Source organism: Telopea speciosissima, chromosome 4 (genome assembly GCF_018873765.1).
Source record: "Telopea speciosissima isolate NSW1024214 ecotype Mountain lineage chromosome 4, Tspe_v1, whole genome shotgun sequence".
NCBI lineage: Eukaryota > Viridiplantae > Streptophyta > Magnoliopsida > Proteales > Proteaceae > Telopea > Telopea speciosissima.
Window position 1 is genome coordinate 68475412 of NC_057919.1, and position 23384 is coordinate 68498795.

Genomic DNA, 23384 nt, shown 5'->3' on the forward strand with positions numbered 1-23384 from the left:
TAGTAGAGAAGAAAAGTGTTTTGGGTAAATATGTGGACATAGTTTAAGATATGTATAATGGTGTAGTAACTAGTGTAAGAATTGTAGGTGGGGGGGGCAGAGTAGTGAATTCCCAATTACAATTTGATTACATCAAGCATCAGCTTTAAGCCCATATTTGTTTACAGTATTCATAATTGAACTAACTAGAGACATTCAAGATCGGATCCCTTGGTGTTTGTTTTTTGCTGATGATATTGTTTTGGTGGACGAAACAAAAGCAGGGATAAATGCAGAGTTGAAATTATGGAGATCAACTTTAGAATCAAAAGGTTTTAAGTAAACAAAAACAAAGAATATGGTGTAACTTTAGTAACTATATGACTAAAAGTGAGGAGGTGAAAATTGATGATGGGAGATACTGCAAAGTGAATTTTAGGTACCAAGATTAAAAAAAAGGGTGTACCCAGTGCACGAGGTTCCGCCCGAGGTACTAAAACTCGGAACTCAGTACCAACTCGGTCCCTTGAAAAACCGAGTCTAGTCGAGTCGAGATCTTGGCGCATTTTATTTTTTTCAGATTCGAAGCCTCAACTCGGTGGGTTTTAGACCTAGTTTGGGTCTGAAACTTGGTATTCAGCCTATTTTAGACCATTTAAACACAATGGCACTATCAAATTTTGCAAAAACAAAGTCCAAATAGGAGTTATGTACCGGTCAAACTTAATTTGGTGTGCACGAATGCTGTCAAAATCGCTCTGAATGAAAATATTTTCTTGGACATCAAAACAAATGAATATTTTACCGCACTTTTGGTTTTTAGTAATGTTTTACCATATTAAGATTTATGGTATTTTTAGATTTGAGAAAAACCCCAGCATTAGAAAGTTGAAAATTGCACTTACCCCCGAAAATCCAATTTTTGTTCTTGAACAGGGGGGTTGACTTTTTTTTCCTTTTGGAATTTGATTTTTTAACTATTTTTATTGGATTCAAATAGGGGGGTATTTGCTTATTTATGAATAATATCTTAAGTAAATGTAATACAAAAACATTTACTTAAATGATATTAGGCATAAAAAAAGTGTCTGTCTTAGTTCCTGGCCTAAATAACTGTCTGTATACCAAGGTTTGCATAGATAGGTGTCTGTATACCAAGATTTTCCTCCAAGATCTCGAGATCTGGCACTCATATAAAGGAGTTTGGGTCAAGATTCTCGAGATCTCGGTCGAGTTGTTGCACTTTTGCAACTCGTATGCTAACTCGTCTTGGTTTCTCAAAAAACTGAGAAACTCGCCGAGATCTCGAATTATGTTCCTGCCATTGTGGGGTCTGGGGAGGGTCTTAATGTACGCAGCCTTACCCTTGCTTTGCAGAGAGGCTGTTTCCAAAGACTTGAACCCATGACCATTTGGTCACAATGGAGCAACCTAACCATTGCACCAAGGTTCAATCATAAATAAAGGAGGAGAAAGAGGATGGTGCTGCACAAAGAATTAGAATAGGGTGGATGAAGTGGAGGGGTGTGTCCGGAGTATTGTGTGATCGACGTGTTCCTTTAAAACTCAAAAGGAAAATTCTATAGGACAGTTATAAGACCAATAATAATGTATGGAGCGGAATGTTGGGTAGTGAAGAAACAACGTATAAACAACCTTAGTGTAGTTGAAATGAGGATGTTGAGATGGATGAGTGGTAAAACTATAAAAGATAAAATAAGGAATGAACAAATCAGAGCTAATTTAGGAGTTACATGATAATTTGCAAGAAAGTCATTTGAGGTGGTATGGACATGTGCAACAAAGGCCTTTGAATACTCCAATACGGAGGGTTGATTTGGTTCAGATTGAGAGAACTAGGGGTAGGCCTAAAACGACTCTAGAAGAAGTGGTGTGGAAAGACATGCATAGCTTAGGAGTTAGGACTAGTACCAAGTACAGCTTTGAATAGAGCTGATTGGAGAAAAGGATCCACCCCCATTTAGTTGGGATAAGGCTGAGTTGAGTTGAATACCTAGCAAATATGGTCATTCTCTTGCTTATCACATTGGATTTGTGAGATCTTGAGCTATTAGATGGCTAACGGAAATCCTCTCTGACAATACCCTCGAAATAAACCCTTAAAGGAGAAATGGTGGGATGGTGCATATTCAACCTAGACTTAAATATTAAAGATAAAGACCATGCAAAACTAAGGTTTGACATTAATTAACAACCTAAAACTAGCACAGAATAACTGCAAGAATGAGGCCTGTTTGCGTTTATATTTTTTAATTATGAATCACCTTCCCATCCACAGTAGAGGAATTGAATAAGAGAGAGAGAGAGAACTGATCTTTTCAAAATAGTCAACGATTGCCAAATATTCTTGACCCTCTTCAATGCTATATGGATTGATCTAATATTTACCTTGAATGTTTTTTTAATTATGAATTATGCTCTACTATATTTTCTTATTATTTATGATGACTATGCTTGGAATAAAACCTGAAATGTGTACAGCAGGGTTTGACAGTGAAGGAAATGGAAGAGCTTCATGATGACATAAAAATGCACCTGGATTTGGATAGAGCAACACCAACACATATAAAGTTTTGGGAGGTATGAACCTTCTCCCTGGTCCATTTATGCATTCAATATCCTCTGTTGTGCATCATAACATAATTAAATTAACCTAGCCACAAAACTTCTGAACCCAATTAGGTAAATATTGTCATATTTTACTTTGTAAATGTCCGGGTTTTACTTTTCATTTGGAAAGCTCCAGTCCCAGTTTTAGTACGTAGCATTTTTTTTGTTCTAATTTGGTTAACCATTTAGGGTAAGAGCTAGTTTCTTGATCCATACCTGACCGTCCTAATAATCTGGTTAAGGAAAGCCATCCCTTAGTCATGAAATGGGTGGGATGAAGGTTTGGGTTTTGGAGTTTTAAATGGTTCTAATTTGGTTAACCATTTAGGATATGAGCCATAGTTGTCAAAGCGCCGCCTAGGTGTCCAAGTGGATCTCTAGGGGCCTAGGCGACTGCCACCATAGTGCAGGGTGCCTTGCATTGGTTTAATTGGTATTGGATCAGGGTCTGAGACTTATTTATGCCAAATATCATTTAAATAAAATCATTTACTTAAGATATTATTTGTAAATAAGCAAACACCCCTTATTTTAATGCAATAAAAATAGTTAAAAAATAAAATTCCAAAAGGATAAAAAGTCAACCCCCCAGTTCAAGAATAAAAACTGGATTTTTGGCAGTAGGTGAAATTTTCAACTTTCTAATGCTGAGTTTTTTTTATTTTTATAATCAAATCTAAAAATTCCATAAATCTTAATATGGTAAAACATTGCAAAAAACCCAAAGTGAGGTAAAATATTCATTTGTTTTGATATTTAAAATTTTTTTTTATTTATTTAGAGCGATTTTGACAGCATTCGCAAACACCGAATAAGGTTTGACCGGAACATAACTCCTTCAATATAAATCAGATTTAAACAATCTTAGATTTGTTGGAAAGCTGGTTTTGTGTTCTACCTAATACAAAAAGTCTCACGTAAAAATGAAATCATTTGATCAGTCAAACTTCTTAGAGAACAAGAACATTTCTCTAAATTGAGAGCAGTTTAATTACTTATTGATAAAATCATATTTTCTAAGAACAGTATAAACCAAATATATGTTTTGATTGTTTCAAACTTCCAATAGCTTGCTTCTTCAATTCTGATGTCTTCTAGTTCTAAACTTCTATGTTGATTTTTGATGACTTTATGTGGCTTAATATTGATTTTGATTACTTAATATGACTTAATATTGATTTTGATGACTAGATGTTGCTTAATATTGAGTTTTTATGACTTGATGTAGCTTAATGTTGATTTTTGATGATATAAGGTACATATTGTAGCATACTAAATAATGTTAGAAAAGAGGAGAAATAAAAAATAACACTTGGGTGCCTAGGCGGGCGCCTTGTCGCCTAAGTGCTTAGGCACCCTTCCACCGCCTTGCCGCCTTGACAACTATGGTAAGAGCTCTTTTCTTGATCCATACCTGACCGTCTTAATAATCTGGTTAAGGAAAGCCATCCCTTAATCATGAAATGGGTAGGATAAGGTTTGGGTTCCAGAGTTTTTGAGTAAAATGCATTTGATGTTTGATTTGATTGATTTGAGCAATGACATTAGAGTAAGGTGGTGTTACTTAGGGTTCCATAATTATATGTAACCTTTAGCTTCTTGTTATAGTTTTGTCTTCCTTTTTTTTTTGGGAGGGTTGTTGTGGGGGAGCGGTTTCCCTTTTGTCCTCTGTACTTTGTCCTTGTCTTTTCTTTTAATAAAATTTTACATATTCTTTTAAGTTCATAGGTCGAAATTTCGATGGCATATTTCGTCTTTGACACTTGTCAAAACAAAATGGCTTGCGAATTAAGGGGTCTTCAAAGTTTGGATTTTTCATGAAAATTGACAATATTTGATGCCATTTCAACCATTTGGGTGGTATATTTCAGTTTTGACCAGGGTCGAAATCCCAGTCGAAACCGAAATCTTGAACCTTATTTAAGTTGAATTATGTGTTTGTGTGTTTCTTTTTCTAGATTCCATGGATTACCATGTTCATACATGGAGTGGAGAATTTTCTGGCCAGAGTTGATTGAACAATAGGATCCCCAGAAATGACTTTCCTTGAAACTTCTTGCTCTTGTTTGGGTGGTGGTGTTTGACAAGTTCCTTATCATCATGGGCTATCTCAAAGACGGGTACCCTTGTATAGTCAATGTGTGTTGTGTAGGGAGCAGGGAGCCAGACATCTGATGATGCATAACCAAGCAACAAGAATCTTATGGAATTTTTACATTTGGTTTTTGGCATAGCTTGGGTTACAGTGGAGACCCCAAATGACCACTTCATTTTTCTGGACCTGGCAGTTCCTCTAGAGTTGATTTGAAGTTCATGATGAAAGATAATTTAGAAATTTCACGATACAACTACACACTGCATAAATGGGATTTGAGATTGTTTTACAGAACTATAGACTTGATATTCTGGAATTATCACTGACTAACATGATATTTGTGTTAGGAGTGACGCCTTGATAGTAGTTTCCCTGAAGAAAAAAAATTGTATATGCTCTTACTTTGTTATGGGTACAAAGCACATGAATGAGACAATGGATGTTCTGTGACAGGCATTAATGGTGGTTTGTGACTGGGAGCTAGCTGAAGCTCGGAAAAAGGATGCCTTAGATCGTGCTCGGGTACGGGGACAGGAACCACTGGTTGAATTGCTTGCTGAGGAAAGAGGTTTGCACTCGAGCATTGAAGGAGATGTCAAGAACGTCCTACAAGTGAAGACTTACAATGAGCTAGAGGAATTAGAATCACAGATTGATTCAGGGTTGCGTTCCGGCACTGCTAAGGTGGTTGAGTTCTGGCAGGCTGTTCAGAAACACCTTATGATATATAAAGCAAAGGTACACAGTTTTACACCTCCATAAATTTTTTTCATCCAACTCCCATCTTGCGATTGGAAAATTGCCAATTGATTTTTGCTATAATAGGCTCTTCTAAAGGATATTCATGCTAATCTATTGCATAAACATCTCCAACGTCTGGAGCAACCTTTGGAGATTGAGGAAGACTTGGAAGGTGATCATAACTTAAATCTTCAAGAGGATACCATTCATGCTGTGGAAGGTATGGACAATCCTTGTCCTAGCTGCCTATGCTGGTTTGGTTTTGTGATTTTTTATTTAGAATGGTTAGCTAATCTGAATTTGTGTATAGATGTTCAACCTTGTTCTCCTGAGCCCCTGATCAATGAAGAGACTCATGAGCCTGAAGAAGAACCTGGTTCATTTTCACCGCAGTTGTTGCATGGTGATGAAAATGAAGAAGCAATTGATCCTGAAGAGGATAGAATTGAGCTGGTAATCTATCTACTAATTCACAGATGCTGATTTGATTGTATTAGATATGCAGTTCACTGCACTAAGATTCAGTTCTGCCACCCAGAAAAGGTATGGAGTTCTGAGTATTACCCAGTACTCTCAGATACAGAAAAGGATACTACGATTGCAAATTGGTCAAACCTATGATTTGAATTCCCCCCTCCCAAAAAAAATACTATAATTTGATTTAACTGATGTTTTTGAGGAAAGCTTTTTAAATATCTATAGCTAGGTAATTAAATCACAGCCACTAGACTGTGGTACTTGGTCCCAGAACCTAATTGTGCACCTTTCAACATGCCATGATTGCTGTAATTTTCTGAAGTGCATCTTCAGGATACTTTGATGTGGCAATTTGAGCATTCTATAATGATTTCCTTGGTGTTCATGGTTTTAAAGATCGGAGTGGAATTAAAAAATCCGCCGCTCGTCTCGGAATCGATGGATCACAATTCCTATTAACCTCGATTCTCAAGTAACTGAGTTCTAACTGAGTGATACCGAGTCCAACTGAGTTTGGCTGAGTCCGGCCAATTCTCCAATTTGAATAAGAATTGATGGAGATTGTTCCAGTTCCCAATTCCCAGTTTTAAAACCTTTTTGGTGTAAAATGTACCAGGAAAGAAAAAGAGTTGCTGTACTAGAAGAACAGCAAAGACGGATTCGGGAATCAATGGCATCAAAACCAAATTCATCAGAAGATAACTTGGAGCTGAAGGCCATGAAAGCTATGGGAGCTATGGAGGAAGGGGATGCAGTATTTGGCTCTGGCGCTGAAGTCAACCTGGATTCGCAAGTGTGTTTTTCAGCTACTACTATTTCTATTTTCCCTTCATTCGACCATCTCATAGTTGTGTAATGATTTATCTCGATGCAGGTATACTGGTGGCATGATAAATACCGTCCAAGGAAACCGAAGTATTTCAATCGGGTTCATACTGGATATGAGTGGAACAAATACAACCAAACCCACTACGACCACGACAATCCGCCTCCAAAGATCGTGCAAGGTTACAAATTTAACATCTTTTACCCAGATCTTGTTGACAAAACAAAAGCGCCAGTGTATACCATAGAGAAGGATGGAAGCAGTGGTGAGACATGCCTGATCAGATTTCATGCTGGGCCACCTTACGAAGACATTGTGAGTCTTGCTTTGTCCATTGAATGAACCTATCATCTATCCGAATTTTATTGGAAATAATTTACTCAGAGATTTGCTCTTGTAATTGCATTACAGGCATTCCGGATTGTGAACAAAGAGTGGGAATATTCCCACAAGAAGGGTTTCAAATGCACATTTGAGCGGGGCATTTTGCATGTCTATTTTAACTTCAAACGCTATCGTTACCGCCGATAAGTTAAAACAGGCCAATGGTGTGTGCTATGTCCAGCTATACTCTTGTATGGTATGTGCCTCAGTGGTCTTTCTTATTTACTGTTGAGATTGGTATTATTATGTTTGAGTGCTATCATAGGGGTAATTTAGGTAATATATATGACTTGGTAAGGGGTTTTATGTAATGACATAAGTTCAGGGGTATACTTGTCCATTCCTTATTTCAATATGATATGAATACACTGTTATGGTCATGGTAAGGCATTCAGCCAAACCTTGAGCCCGGTTCTTTTGATTTGCGGTGTCTCTCCTCTTTTCTTCTTTTCTCTCTTGAATAGGAGTGGTAGCTTGTTTCTGATATTGTTTCATGGTATCAGAGTGGGTTTATAGTAACAGCCCTATGAACTGAATGCTTGAATGATCTAAATCGATCACCCAGGCCCTTTATTTATATTGAATTGAATTACAACCAATCAAAGTAAAAATAGGAATGCTGCCTCAGTCCTAATCCTATTAGGAATTCCTAATACAACTAGGAATACCAAAAATAGGACTCGGCGATGGAAAAACAATAAAAAAGAGAAAAACAAAAGAAAGAGAAACATAATCTGACTAGGACTAATCATAATCTGACTAGGTCTAATTACCCCAATCGGGTAACTAGCCTATTTCAACACTTCCCCTCAAGTTGGAGCAAAGATGTTGATCATGCCCAACTTGACTAGATTGGGATGAAACAATTTCCCAGACAATCCCTTGGTGAAGATATCAGCAAGTTGATCAGCAGATGTCACAGAGGGAATACAAATCAGCCCATCTTCTAACTTTTCTTTGATGAAATGCCTATCCACCTCAACATGCTTGGTACGATCATGTTGTACTGGGTTGTGTGCTATGCTGATCGCAGCCTTATTGTCGCAGTACAACATCATAGGAAGACGAATAGGAACACCAAGATCTTGTAGCAAACCTTTAAGCCAGAGTAACTCACAAATACCTTGTGCCATAGCCCGAAACTCAGCCTCAGCACTAGAACGAGCAACCACATTTTGCTTCTTGCTACGCCATGTAACAAGATTTTCACCTACAAAGGAGCAATACCCAGAAATAGACTTGCGATCTGCAGAACCAGCCCAATTAGCATCAGTGTATGCTTCTATCCATAGGTGACCATGTGCAGACAAAAGAATTTCCTTTCCAGGAGCGGACTTCAAATAGTGCAAGATACGAAGGACAACCTCCATATGAGAAGAGTAGGGATCATGCATAAACTGGCTCACAGTACTCACGGCGACAGCAATGTCAGGACGAGTGTGTGAGAGATAAATCAGCTTCCCCACAAGTCTTTGGTACCGGCCTTTATCAACAGGCTCACCCTCTTTTTCCTTGAGTCGAACAGTAGGGTCCATAGGAGTATCTGAAGGATGGCAGCCTAACAACCCGATTTCAGCCAATAAGTCTAGGACATACTTCCTTTGGGAGAGAAAAATGTCTTTAGCAGATCTGGCCACTTCAATCCTAAGAAAGTACCGTAGTTTCCCTAGATCTTTAATCTCAAATTCTTGTCCAAGGAAGGTCTTCAACCGTTTGATCTCATCACCATCATTGCCAGTAACTACTATGTCATCAACGTAGACTATAAGAACAGTGAGTTTTTCACCAGTCCTCTTTATAAAGAGTGTGTGATCAGCATTACTTTGCTTATAGCCCACAGAAATCATGGCCTTGTGGAACCGACCAAACCATGCTCGCGGTGACTGCTTCAGCCCATATAATACACGCCTCAGCCTGCACACTTTTCCTTAGTTTTTGTCACAAGAGAACCCTGGTGGAATGTCCATATACACCTCCTCATCCAGTGCTCCATTTAGGATGGCATTTTTTACATCTAGCTACTGCAAATCCCATCCAAGGTTGATTGCACAAGATAATAACACACAAACAGTATTTAACTTTGCAACAGGTGCAAAAGTTTCTTGGTAATCAATGCCGTATGTCTGAGTGAACCCCTTGGCCACGAGTCGTGCCTTATACCAATCCCCAGTGCCATCCACCTTCCGTTTTACCACAAACACCCATTTACATCCAACGGTTTTCTTCCCAGGTGGAAGAACCACAAGCTCCCATATGTTATTTTTCTTCAAGGCTTCCATTTCTTCCATCATAGCTGCTTTCCACTTTCCATCTGATAGAGCTTCCTGTCAATTGTTTGGAATACGAACAGAAGAAAGAGAGGAAACAAACGCACGAAAGGATGGGGGAAAGGGAGTCATAAGAAACAACATGAGATATAGGATGCTTAGTGCATGTCCTGACACCTTTGCGAAGAGCAATAGGTAATTCAGGAGAAGGAACATTACTAGATGGAGAGGCAGGTTCTGGATCCTGGTTTGGCAATTGGATGGGTGCTGGAGCAACAGTTGATTGAACCTGCTTATGTTTTCTTGCATAGGTCTTCACAGTACTGTCATCAATCCTCCGCCGAAATTCACTAATAGTCCTCTGGATAGGAGTCTGGACCGGGGTAGATTGCTCCCCCTGAATAGAGATAGTCTCCCCCTGTATAGGAACCTCTCCTCCTGACTCAGGGGGAGTACTAGGGGCAGGCCGAACTGGTTTAGACTCGTGGTAAGCAGACTATAGTGGAGGTGGAGAATCAATAGTCAGCACATCTTCACTAACACTCTCCTCCTGAAGAGGTGGGGACACATAATATGGAACACTTTCATGAAAGACAATATCCATGCTGACAAATGTCCGGCGGGATGGAGGGTAATAACATTTGTACCCTTTTTGTGTACCAGAGTAACCCAAGAAAATGCAGCGGAGACTACGGGGTTCAAGTTTACCAGGGGACCTTGTATCCCTGGCATAACAAACGCAGCCAAAGACTTTAGGTGGGACTATAAAGGAAGAAGAGCCAAGTAATAGCTCAATAGGGGCTGTAGAATTAAGAGCCCGACTGGGCAGCCTATTAATTAAATAGGCGGCAGTAAGGACAACATCCCCCCAATACAGGGAAGGGTCACTGCGAGCAAATAGAAGAGCTCTAGCCACCTCCAAGAGGTGGCGGTTTTTTCTCTCAGCCATACCATTTTGGGCTGGAGTGTCGACACAGTTGGTCTGATGGAGGATTCCATAGGTAGCAAGGTATTTTTGGAACTGACCTTCCATATACTCTGTCCCATTGTCACTCCTCAAAATTTGAAGAGTGGCACTAAATTGGGTCTTAACCAACTGATGAAAGTGCTGAAAACATGAAAAAATTTCATTTTTTGTGTGCATGAGGTAGACCTAAGTGAACCTAGAATAGCAGTCAATAAAAGTGACATACCACCGATGTCCTGAAAGGGAAGTTTTTCTACTAGGACCCCATACATCAGTATGAACAACATGAAAGAAAGAGGATCTTTTATTAGAAATAGGGTAATTTGAGCGTGTCTGTTTAGCCAAGACACAAGGCTCACAAAAAAAGTCTTCCTTAGTACAATCTTTAACTAATGCTGGAAATAAAGTTGATAAAGTAACTAAAGGGGGATGGCTTAGCCTAGAGTGCCATTTGTGTAATTCAGAAGAGAAAGATGCAGAAGGTAAAGCCTGGGTAGGTGTAGGATCTCCATCAAGCAGGTACAATCCGCCATGCATTTTACCCGATCCAATCGTCTTCCCCGAGTCCAGTTCCTGAAAAACACAGTGAGTGGGAAAAAAAGTCACTTTACAATTTAGGGATTTGGTAATACTGCTAATGGAAAGGAGGTTAGTTGTAAATTTCGGAACATGCAACACAAATGACAGTGTAAGGGAAGGAGAACAACCAATGGATCCTTTTCTTGAGATAGAGGAGAGGGGCCCATCAACAACTTTGACTTTATCCTTACCAGAAGCAGGAGAATATGTATTAAAAAGGTTGGAAGAACCTGTCATGTGATCAGTAGCCCCAGAGTCTATGATCCATGGAGTGGAAACTACTGATGCACAATGACCAGCAAAGGAAATACCTGTACGGGCAAAGAAGGAACCTGAATTCGCAGCAGACATAGTGGAGGCAACGGATGTGTTCAACATACGATGTAGAGCCTAGAGTGCTTCCTGGGAGAAACTGATGTCAGCAGTGGGAGTTGGAGCTACACTTTTAGTGTGATTGGCTTTGTTTTTAGACTTAACACGACCACGTTTGGCCTCAAAATCAGCAGGCTTCCCATGTAATTTCCAACACTAAGCCTCAGTGTGATATGGTTTGTGACAATGCTCACACTTCACAGGCTCTTTGGTAGTAGTTGTAGCAGCAACACTGTCAGAAGAAGTAATAGGGGTGGAGCCAGCAGTCTGTAAGGCTGATCTCTCAACTTTAGGAGTAATCATCATGGCAGCCCTTCGTGTCTCTTCACTGTGAACATAAGAAAAACTCTCCTTTAAAGTGGGAAAAGGAACCCTACCAAGGACTTGCACCCGAATAGGGTCATAATCATCAATGAGGCCAGCCAGGAAATCATAGACCCGAAATTGATCAACATAAGAATGATAAGCAGTAATGTCAGTAGTAGTAGTAGGTTGAAACCGAGCATAATGATCCAATTGCTGCCATAAACACTTGAGAGCAGCATCATAGTTGTCAAGGCCCGTCTAGGCGCTTTGGTCAACTTGGGCGCCTAGGCGGGCGCCTTGGACGCCTTGTTCGCCCAGTTGGTGTTGCCTTAAACTCTGGCCCTCTCCACCGCCTTGGGTCGCCTAACCGCCGTGACAACTATGAGCAGCATAGTATTTAGTGACAGACATCTCCTTCTGAGTAGTATTTTGGATTGTCTTCCTGATTTCATAAACCTGAGCACCACTTCCTGATCGACCATAAGTTCCCTTGACAGCAGTCCATATTTGAGTAGCAGTGTCAAGGAGGTATTGACTGGAAAGGTCAGTGGTCATAGAATTCAAAACAAACTACATCACCATAGCATCATTGGCAGCCCATTTAGTACGGGCAGCACCATCTTCAGTAGGTTGTTTGGTGGTGCCAGTAAGTCCCCTACCAGCCACGGTCAAGGATAATGATCTGACCCAAATTAAGTAATTCGTACCATCAAGTTTAATGGCAGCAGCATAGGGAAGAAAGTCATTCCTAGTATGACCATCTCCTCCAGAAGTAGCAGTAGTCATCTCTAAGTCACCCATAATTCAGCTAGGCAGAAAAAAATCAGTTCTTCAAAAAACTTGAATCGAGTGTGAAAGATGGGTTTAGAGATTGCAGAATTTTCAATCGTCAGAATGGGCTGAAACTTAGGTCGAGTTTCCCTCTAATAGTAGGGAAGATATCCTCCAAAAATTAGCTCCTTCTGATGAGCCAATAAAAAGCCCTAAATTTGTCAAAATTTAGGAAAAAAACTGATTGCAGAAAAATTGCAGGTGTGAATCAGAATTTGGTTTTGATCCAGAACTGCAGTCTTCAAACAGGGATTGGTGTAAACCAATAAGAGCAGGAACCAATCTCCACAAAAGCAGAAATCAAACTTCAGTTGAAAGGATAACTCGATCTCCAAGGATGGAGGAAACCTGCCGGCAGATTTAGGTCATACCACTGTTTCTTCGATCTTCAATGAGGTGACATTGAGGGCAGCAGCTAAACTTGCATTAGACCACCTCATAGTTGCTGCCCTGATGGAGAGAAAGAGGCCAAGAGGGGTGGAGAAGAAAAAAAACTGAAACCGAGAGAGGGAAGAACCAGAAAACCAGAAAAACTGAGAAAGGCTGCTCTTAGATCAGAGTTGGCTCTGATACCATGTTAACAGCCCTATGAACTGAATGCTTGAATGATCTAAATCAATCACCCAGGCCCTTTATTTTTATTGAATTGAATTACAACTAATCAAAGTAAAAATAGGAATGCTGCCTTAGTCCTAATCCTATTAGGAATTCCTAATACAACTAGGAATACCAAAAATAGGACTCGGCTGAGGGAAAAACAATAAAAAAGAGAAACATAATCTGACTAGGACTAATTACCCCAATCGGGTAAGTAGCCTATTTCAACAGTTTATCAGGCCACGATTGGTAACACTTTGCAGAAGTATTTACAGTGTTCTTTTGTTCTATGGGAACAAAAAAAGAACAGAAACATGTTTGGTGAGTCTGGTTCGTTTTTCACTTCTTTCGAAGTGAACCAGATTTTAGAACACAAAAAGAACAGAAACATTGAAGGAAAAAAAATTTTGTTTTTTTGTTCTGGACAAAATGCAAGAAACAAAAATTAAACCATCAAAGGTTCGAACGGTGTGAAGAAAAACCTTTCTTCTTTCCCGTTCGTTCTTTTCAAGACAAAAACCCTTCTTCTTCTGTCTCTCTGTAACCGTCCCTGTCACACCCTGAAACCACCCCTAGGAGGATTCGTGGGTTGAGCCGAATACCCGATGTATTCGAGGACCTCCAGGATCATAAAGCTGTAGATACACGTCACAAGCTAAACACAATGATAAGATGACAGATATGTCCCGGATCAGAGTGCATGAAAAGTAAAGAGTTTACTAGATAATTTACAAGTTATTTACATTGTCATTAAACATCCAAACTTCCAGAAGGTACGATGCCATCGGGCCAAAACCACCAGACTAAACAATATTACAGTGGACCACGTCCACCAAAAAGACTATATAACATCAAAAGATAAATGGGCTCTTCGTCATCAGTCCCTATTCCCCAGGGACACCTTGATCGTCCATGTAAGAGGGGTCACACCCCTCTGGGTCCAAACCAGCAAGGTCACTATAACCATCAGCCTCCGCCTCGAAATAATCCTCCCCACTGCCATCACGTCTACCTGCAGGATCATCTCAAAAAAAAAATTCCACGGGGGTGAGCTCCATTGAGCCCAGCAAATAAAGGATAGACCACACACACACAGACATAAACAAGCACAGCCCTATGTGCATGAACTCAATTTTATTCTTAGTTTTACCTAACAGAAATGCCTAAGTCACTAAGTTTGTGCTACGCCAACAATTCGGGAAACATTCTCGGTTCGTTCTCACTTCCCCGAGACATATCCTCAATTGTTGTGGGGCCCACACCGGTCGTAATCCTCCAGATCTCCCCGTGGGTAGACCTCGATAATCATAGCCTGGACCCCATCCCGGTGTACTTCACACTCCTCAGTGACAAGGAGCTATGATCACCCAACACCTGAACCCTTGCTAGTAAGGGTTGTAGCACTAGGGAATGACATTCCTAGCCATATGCAAGTTAACTGGCATAGTACGAGGTGTACAGTGCTCCCGCATCCCATACTACGGTACACCATACGTCTCATTTCCAAGCCGACCATGGCATCTAATCTAACACAAGAATTTACATCTACAAATCATACCATTTATAACCTCAAATCATAAATAATAGAATCAACAACTTATTACAAATAAAACGGAAATTTAAACATGCGTATGGTTTCAAACATATAAATCAAGTAACGAATTAAACATTTCCAAGAGAAATCAAAGCCTACCCCCACTTACCTTTTCCCTTTCATGCAAAGTCTACCAAGTCTGGGTCAGAGATAAGCTTCAGATCTGGTCCCGGTGAAATATCTAATTTCCTGTAACAAGGCTCATTTTGTTAAAATTCGTAATCGGTATTTTGTTTAATCTTTGTTTGTTTCTTGTTCATTTGCGTTTCAGGTGACTTTGTCGTACTGTCGAGCCTTATATGTTAAGTTTCGGTTTTGAGAATTGTACTTCTTTCTGTTATGATTTTAATGGCGCTAGAATCGAACTAAAATCATTTACGGTGAGGGGCATACGATTGGCATAGCCCAACTGTCCAAAATCCATGTCTTTGTTTAAACCTCGACTTCGAGATCAGGTTTGGGGAGTTTCTGTTCGGAATGGGTGTTGGACCAAAACATGGTTTTTGAACATGCTTCTGTTCCGAAAATTTTGGCGTTGGTTTCGTGAATTTACGATATACCGTTTGTGAGTTATCACTATTTTCATTAGATCTATTCAAAAATTTTAGTCTGCTGATCGGGTATGTTCACCGGCCAAAACGGGACCCATAATCTCCAAATCTGATTTCAGTTCCTAAACAAAAAATGTTCGTCGTCGAGTCTAGTTTACAGAGGTTTTGGAATCAGCGGATTTGAAGTTCTGGAGAGTGAGATATCTCTGTTTTCATATAGGGTGTCAATTTTGGAAATTTGATTTTCAAAGGTTTCATGTTGTTGGTACTGTTTGGTTATTCCTAATAGGCACCTAGTTATTATTATTATTATTTTTTTGTTTTGTTTTGCTGTCCTTCCAAACAGACCTTAGGCTTTAGTTTAGATTGATGTTTAGGGGCTTGTTTGGTATCATGTATTGTGAGTTGTGCCACTTAGTGATACTTATATATGTTGCCAAACAATCTTTAGTTAGATTGGGTTAGATAAAACCAACCCAAACCGAACCGGGTGGAGAGAGTTCTTCACCCATCTTTAACCTCAAGTTCCCACTTTCGTTTCTTGAACATAGCAGTCCCTTTTTTTTTTTAGATGGAATAGGGTCACAACCACCACCATGTGTGGTGGTCGGATCTGGCGGCGGGAGCCACCACCTCTATTACGAAGAAGGGAGAGGGCGGTGGTTAGCCATCATGGCCGAACCCCCTTTTCCACCTCTCACCATTTTCTCTCTCTCTCTCCTCCCCTTCTCTTTCTCTTTTCTTCCTTCTCTTGTAGAACTCACACATCCTCTCCTACACTCCTTCCATTTTTGTTTTATTTTTTTTTTCTTCCATAAACCAAATCTGAAATCCATTGTAAACTAAAATTTTCATAAAAAAAAATTTACCTATGGGGATGAACCACTCCACTTCCAAGTTTAGTCCTCTTCTTCTTGATCCCCTTCTAATTGTTCCTTGCTCTCTCTTTTTTTTTCTCCTCTTTTCTCTTTTCTCTCTTCTTTCCTCCAATTTCTTCTATGTTTTCTCCAATGTTGCTGAAATGGAAGAACCAAAAATGGTCTCTGGTTATGCCTTTTTGTGTTTTTCTAATCTAAAACCTGATTTATGAAATCACCATTTTGCCCCTCCTAATCCCACTAAGATCTCCTATTCATTTAGCTTTTAACTTGACGCCGAACCACTTTGCTGGGTGTTTGATTCTAAGAATGCCATTAATCCTTAACCTATCCACATGTTGAAATCCACTTTCCATACCAAGTAAATAAAATAAAATAAACTAATACTATATACAAAACACTATTTACTTAATATATATAGAGTATTAGTTATAAATCCACCCGGTTCGATTTGGGTTGGTTTTATCTAACCCAATCTAACTAAAGCTTGTTTGGCAACATATATAAGTATCACTAAGTGGCACAACTCACAATACATGATACCAAACAAGCCCCTAAACCAAATCTGAAATCCATTGTAAACAAGTGGTTTATTATATTATAATAATGCAAGACTTATTATTGTTATTATTATTTTCTTTTATACATAAGTCTTTCATATTATAAGAATTTTATTTAATTATAATACCCTAGGGATATATAAATATACTATGGTACATATATATAGTTATAGTTATAGTTATAGTTATAGTTATATATTAAGTAAATAGTGTTTTGTATATAGTATTAGTTTATTTTATTTTATTTGCTTAGTATAGAAAGTGGATTTCAACATGTGGATAGGATAAAGTTTAATGGCATTCTTAGACTCAAACACTTAACATAGTGGTTAGGTGTCGAGTTAAAAGTTAAATGAATAGGAGATCTTAGTGGGATTAGGAGGGGTAAAATGGTGATTTCATAAATCAGGTTTTAGATTAGAAAAACACAAAAAGGCATAACCAGAGATCATTTTCATTCTTCCATTTCAGCAACATTGGAGAAAACATAGAAGAAATGGGAAGAAAGAAAAAGAGAAAAGAGAAAAGAGGAGAAAAAAAGAGAGAGAGCAAGAAACAATTAGAAGGGGATCAAGAAGAAGAGGACTAAACTTAGAAGTGGAGTGGTTCATCCCCATAGGTAAATGTCTTTTTTCTGAAAATTTTAGTTTACAATGGATTTCAGATTTGGTTTATGGAATAAAAAAAAAAAAAAAACAAAAATGGAAGGAGTGTAGGAGAGGATGTGTGAGTTCTACAAGAGAAGGAAGAAAAGAGAAAGAGAAGGGGAGGAGAGAGAGAGAAAATGGTGAGAGGTGGAGAAGGGGGTTCGGCCATGATGGCTAACCACCGCCCTCTCCCTTCTTCGCAATAGTGGCTCCGGCCGCCGGATCCGACCACCATACATGGTGGTGGTTGTGACCCTATTCCATCTAATAAAAAAAGAAAAGGGACTGCTATGTGCAAGAAACGAAAGTGGGAACTTGAGGTTGAAGATGGGTGAAGAGAAACTCTCTCCACCCGGTTCGGTTTGGGTTGGTTTTATCTAACCCAATCTAACTAAAGCTTGTTTGGCAACATATATAAGTATCACTAAGTGGCACAACTCACAATACATGATACCAAACAAGCCCCTAAACATCAATCTAAACTAAAGCCTAAGGTCTATTTGGAGGGACAGCAAAAAAAAAAAAATAATAATAATAATAATAACTAGGTGCCTATTAGGAATAACCAAACAGTACCTACAACATGAAACCTTTGAAAATCAAATTTCCAAAATTGACACCCTATACGAAAACAGAGATATCTCACTCTCCAGAACTTCAAATCCACTTATTCCAAAACCTCTGTAAACTAGACTCGACGACTGACATTTTTTGTTTAGGAACTGAAATCAGATTTGGAGATCATGGGTCCCGTTTCGGCCGGTGAACATTCCCGATCAGCAGACTAAAATTTCTGAATAGATCTAATGAAAACAATGATAACTCACAAACGGTATATCGTAAATTCACGAAACCAACGCCAAAATTTTCGTAACAGAATCATGTTCTAAAACCATGTTTTCGTCTAATACCCATTCCGAACAGAAACTCCCCAAACCTGATCTTGAAGTCGAGGTTTAGACAAAAACATGGATTTTGGACAGTTGGGCTATGCCAATCGTATGCCCCTCACCGTAAATGATTTTAGTTCGATTCTAGTGTCATTAAAATCACAACAGAAAGAAGTACAATTTTCATAAAGAAGCTCAAAATCGAAACTTAACATATAAGGCTCGACAATACGACAAAGTCACCTGAAACGCAAATGAACAAGAAACAAACAAAGATTAAACAAAATACCGATTACGAATTCTAATGAAATGAGCCTTGTGATAGGAAATTAAATATTTCACCGGGACCAAATCCGAAGCTTATCTCTGACCCAGACTTGGTAGACTTTACACGAAAGGGAAAAGGTAAGTGGGGGTAGGCTTTGATTTCTCTTGGAAATGTTTAATTCGTTACTTGATTTATATGTTTGAAACCATACACATGTTTAAATTTCCGTTTTATTTGTAATAAGTTGTTGATTCTATTATTGATGATTTGAGGTTATAAATGGTATGATGTGGAATGATTTGTAGATGTAAATTCTTGTGTTAGATTAGATGCCATGGTCGGCTTGGAAACGAGAGGTATGGTGTGCCGTAGTATGGGATGCGGGAGCACTGTACAGCTCGTACTATGCCAGTTAGATTGCATATGGCTAGGAATGTCATTCCCTAGTGCTACAACCCTTACCAGCAGGGGTTCAGGTGTTGGGTAATCATAGCTCCCGGTCACTAAGGAGTGTGAAGTACGCCGGGATGGGGTCCAGGCTATGATTATCGGGGTCTACCCACGGGGAGATCTGGAGGATTACGATCGGTGTGGGCCCCACACAACAATTGAGGATATGTTTCGGGGAAGTGAGAAGGAACCGAGAATGTTTCCCGAATTGTTGGCGTATCACAGACTTAGTGACTTAGGCATTTCTGTTAGGTGGAACTAAGAATAAAATTGAATTCATGCACATAGGGCTTTGCTTGTTTATGTCTGTGTGTGTGTGGTCTATCCTTACTTGCTGGGCTCAGTAGAACTCACCCTTGTGGAATGTTTTTTTTTTAGATGATCCTGCGGGTAGACGTGATGGCAGTGGGGAGGATTATTTTGAGGCAGAGGCTGATGGTTATAGTGACCTTGCTGGTTTGGACCCAGAGGGGTGTGACCCCTCTTACATGGACGATCAGGGTGTCCCTGGGGAATAGGGACTGATGATGAGGAGCTCGTTTATCTTTTGATGTTATATAGTCTTTTTGGTGGACGTGGTCTACTGTAAATATTGTTTAGTCTGGTGGTTTTGGCCCGATGGTTGGGCATCGTACCTTCTGGAAGTTTGGATGTTTAATGACAATGTAAATAACTTGTAAATTATCTACTAAACTCTTTACTTTTCGTGCACTCTGATCCGGGACATATCTGTCATCTTATCATTGTGTTTAGGTTGTGACGTGTATTTACAGCTTTATGATCCTGGAGGTCCTCGAATACATCGGGTATCCAGGTCAACCCACGAATCCTCTTAGGGGGTGGTTTCGGGGTGTGACATTCTCTCTCCCTCTCCCCCTCTCATCCATCCCTTCTTCTGTGCCTCTCTTTCACCCACCGTGCTGATGGCACGGTTGGCATTGACAGTTTGGCTATGGCTGTGCCTGCGACATTTTTTTACTCGAAAAAAATTTTCCTTTTCTAAATTTTGCACAAGAGATTTTTTTCCAGGCAAAGAATTTGTTTGTCATATATCTCACTGAATTGGGTTTGATTTTTGATAACATTTTGAATTATTTTCTATCTTCTTTAAAATCTGTAATTTTCAGCTTTCCTCTGATTTCTTAAATAGGAACCCTCAATTTTTCCATTTTTATATAATGAACACTCACTGAATCTAGTTGCCTATCAAACGGAAGGGAAAAGAAAAGAAACAGAAAAAAAAATTAGGAGATTCACTTCCGTTACTATGATTACAATGCCTACTACACATTGGTCATGATCTGCACGCTGAGCTTTGATTACTCAAGCTCATGGTGGGAGATATGGCGTTTCAGTAATTTAGAGGGAAAATGGGGTTTCCCCAAGGGGTCTGACCCGATAAACCTTGCATTGTTCTGTGGATCTGTTAATGAGGTCGTTGAGGTTCAATTTCAATGATTGAAGTCAAGACCGCTGGTTTAGATGGTTTTGCGGAGAAGCATTGCCAGGAGATCGAGTATCGAAATGGTTGGGGACGATGAAGTTTCCAAAGCCAGCGGTGATGAGAAGGTGCTTGGTGGGAACTATCTGAGTCATTCGATTAGGGTGAAACGGTTCTTGAGAGACCCAAGGATTTGTTGCAGGAGAAGAACTTGATTTATTTCATCATTTTGCCTCGCGGACCAGGAAGATGGTTTCGAAGCCGAAGAAGCACTGGTGACAAAAGGGTTTAGTATGATTTGGAATCTGTTGCCCCTTCTTATTGTGTTAGTTCTTACCCAATTGAAGTGGAAAGCTTATAAGTCTGTGGACAGTGCTATTGGTCGATTGGGTATGTGGCGGATTTCGAAGGGCAGATTGCAGAGGCTGAGAAGTTTATAAAGAGGGAGACGAAAATGATGCAGGTTCAGGTTGAGGATGTGTATCGAACGTTGACCAAGGTAGAAGATAAAGGAGTTTTTCTTGAGACTGAAATGAAGAAGCTGGTGGACAGGACTGTTGGAATTAAGAGGCCTTTTGGTCAGTTGATGGATGCTAGTATGATTACTAAGGAGGATTTTGAGCGGTTTTCAACTAGTTAAAGAAGAGTAAAAGCCCTGAAGAGAGTGATAAAGGTTGGAGTTGCATGACACATGTGGAGGACCCAATCTGGGCAACATGATTGGAGTTTGGATGAGTTAATGACTGCTGGTGGATAGAACTGATGCAAATCTCGCTCCCACTTTTTCAAGACGCAACTCATGATTTCAAAGGGCATAGAGACCTAATGGAGAGCTTTATTGCAGTTGTTCGTGATGAATACAGAGTAGTCATGAATTAGGAAATTTAACAAAAAGATGGTTCAGAGTGAAGATCATTATTCGTACATGAAATGTTTCTGTTAAAGTCATTCCAAACATGTTTCTTTTTCAGAAGCACTTCTTAAGTCTTGTTATCAAACACATTCCACTCCCGTAAAAATACTCACTGAGAACAGAAACGGAACACTTTCAGCTCAAAAATACTCCCACGAAACAGAATTGTCGAAGCCTCTGTGAGTGCTACATCGTTCCTTCTTTTCTGTTTAGAAAGTAACACTAGGGTTTCTTTCTATTATGGTGTGCAGCCACCTATCCTGCTTTATTGTGTAATGAAACCTTATTGGTACCATAATGAAAACTAGGGTTTCTGTTTCTGTACTTGTTTGGATATGGATGAAGATTATCGAAGGCACACTGTCATCTCCTGCGGTTGCTAGAAGTTATTGAAAACAGCCTTCCCCCCTCCCTGATGCTGTTAGACGTTAGATCAAATAGGGACTCTTTGTAATTTTCATTTTATTCTTGTTATTAGAATTGTAGGAAGGTATGAGTTCAGGTTTATATGAGAATGCTTTCTGTTTTAGATTAGATAGAGTTTGGTTCAGGTTATGATTTCAGTTCCAAAGTAGGATTAGGAGTTTTATTTTATAAAAAGGGCATGTAACCCAACGATTGGAGACATATTTGAGATTTGAAAATTGAATGAAAAGGGTTTACCGTTTGCTGCTAGCCCGAAAGCCGTTGCGCAGGAGCACGCAACCAGCATGACGCGCGAAAGCCGTTGCGCGTTAGCGCATCCATGTTGCTGCCAAGAGCTGTGTGCACAGATTTATTCTCTCACGTTTTTTTCTCAATCTTCTGACGGAAGCCTTCCTCTGTCTTCCTTTTCCTTATTTTCCCTCGTCTTCCCTGTTATTTCTTCTCCTTGTTATTTGCAGAATTTCTGTTTTATTGTTCCTCTTCCTGTAAAACAGTACTGACAGTCCAACTGTTTGGGATCGATCTCTCTCGATCCTTCTCCGTTCGTCACAAAATGTGTGCTGATTCTTCCCTTGTGGGCGGCAGAACCTGTGAAATCTGGGTCCGTAAGAGTGAGTTGACGGTCCTTTCAAACCTGAGTTCAAACCATAACCTGGAATTTCCGCCTGGGTCAGTTTCATTCTTTAATTTTCTTCCTGTTACTGGTATTTTGGCTGGTTTATGAGTTGGGATCAGCAAGCCTTCGAACTAGGGAACTCCACCTGAAATCTTAGGCCAAACCTTGGCCTATTAAGTGAGTTATTAATATCGAACTCAATCTGGGTTTTCCCTTTTGAAGAACTATTGTGAGGTTGAAGAAGGATAGGTTTTGAAAATTACAAAATACCCCCTCTGAGTTATTATTGCTACAAACAGTCCTTAGCCTTAAATTTGATTCTGTTTTGTACCTTTTATCAATTATATCCCATATCTGTCCTTTTTCTTTAAAATTATTTATTTATATGCCCTAAGGTTCTTTTCTCTTCCAAAGGAGCCATTGCTTGTGCTGGGAAATTACCGAATTGCCCTTCAACTATTAATTTGAGTTAATTCTCAGTTTTTCTGGGCCCATAGCGACCCACGATCGTGGTTATCAAATCTGTGGTTGCATCACTCCCCCTCCCCCGGTGCTTCTGGCGCAGACGTGTTTTCTCTCCACTCTCCTGTGATTGATTTCCTTCCTCGGCTGCTGTTCCTTTTATGCTGCAAGTCCTGAAGATCAGATTCCTCTTATGCAGGTGTTATTAAATACTTTTTTTTTAATAGCTGCTTCATATATTCAAATCCACCAAGAAGTTTGCTGCCAAAGTTTGATGGTTTTATCCCCCCCATTAAGCATCATACTTGATTGGATTTTCTGGCTGATTTGATCAGCCGTTTGCAAGTTCTTTAATATCTCCCTGTTTAGGGTTTCTCTACTACCTTTGATCCCTGTTTAGGTTTGGAAGTTGTTTTTCTGTTACTGCTGATTGCAAGGTTGATTATAGCAGGTGCTGCCTTAGTTTCTGCTGCATCCATATATCAGTTTTAGAGCCTCTTGTGCTCTTCAGTTGGTTATTTTTCCAAGAATTCAGTTTGTTCTTCTTGTGGCTGCGCATTGGTACACTTTTTGGCTACTCTTTATTATAGTCGCTGGTTGCTCATCTTGCTGTGCATCATTTTTCTGATATGATAG

At 39.6% G+C, this 23384-nt stretch overlaps 1 protein-coding gene across 1 annotated transcript in view; it reads left to right on the forward strand.

Moving 5' to 3' along the window:
* Positions 1–23384, forward strand: part of LOC122659584 (cactin-like) — a 42825-nt gene that overhangs the window by 13162 nt on the left and 6279 nt on the right. Inside the window, exons 9-15 of the mRNA XM_043854686.1 lie at positions 2485–2580; positions 5159–5443; positions 5531–5666; positions 5757–5899; positions 6540–6716; positions 6798–7064; positions 7161–7329. Of these exons, the coding sequence (XP_043710621.1) occupies positions 2485–2580; positions 5159–5443; positions 5531–5666; positions 5757–5899; positions 6540–6716; positions 6798–7064; positions 7161–7280 (1224 nt within the window). The 3' untranslated portion in view covers positions 7281–7329. The remainder of the gene's footprint in view (positions 1–2484; positions 2581–5158; positions 5444–5530; positions 5667–5756; positions 5900–6539; positions 6717–6797; positions 7065–7160; positions 7330–23384) is intronic.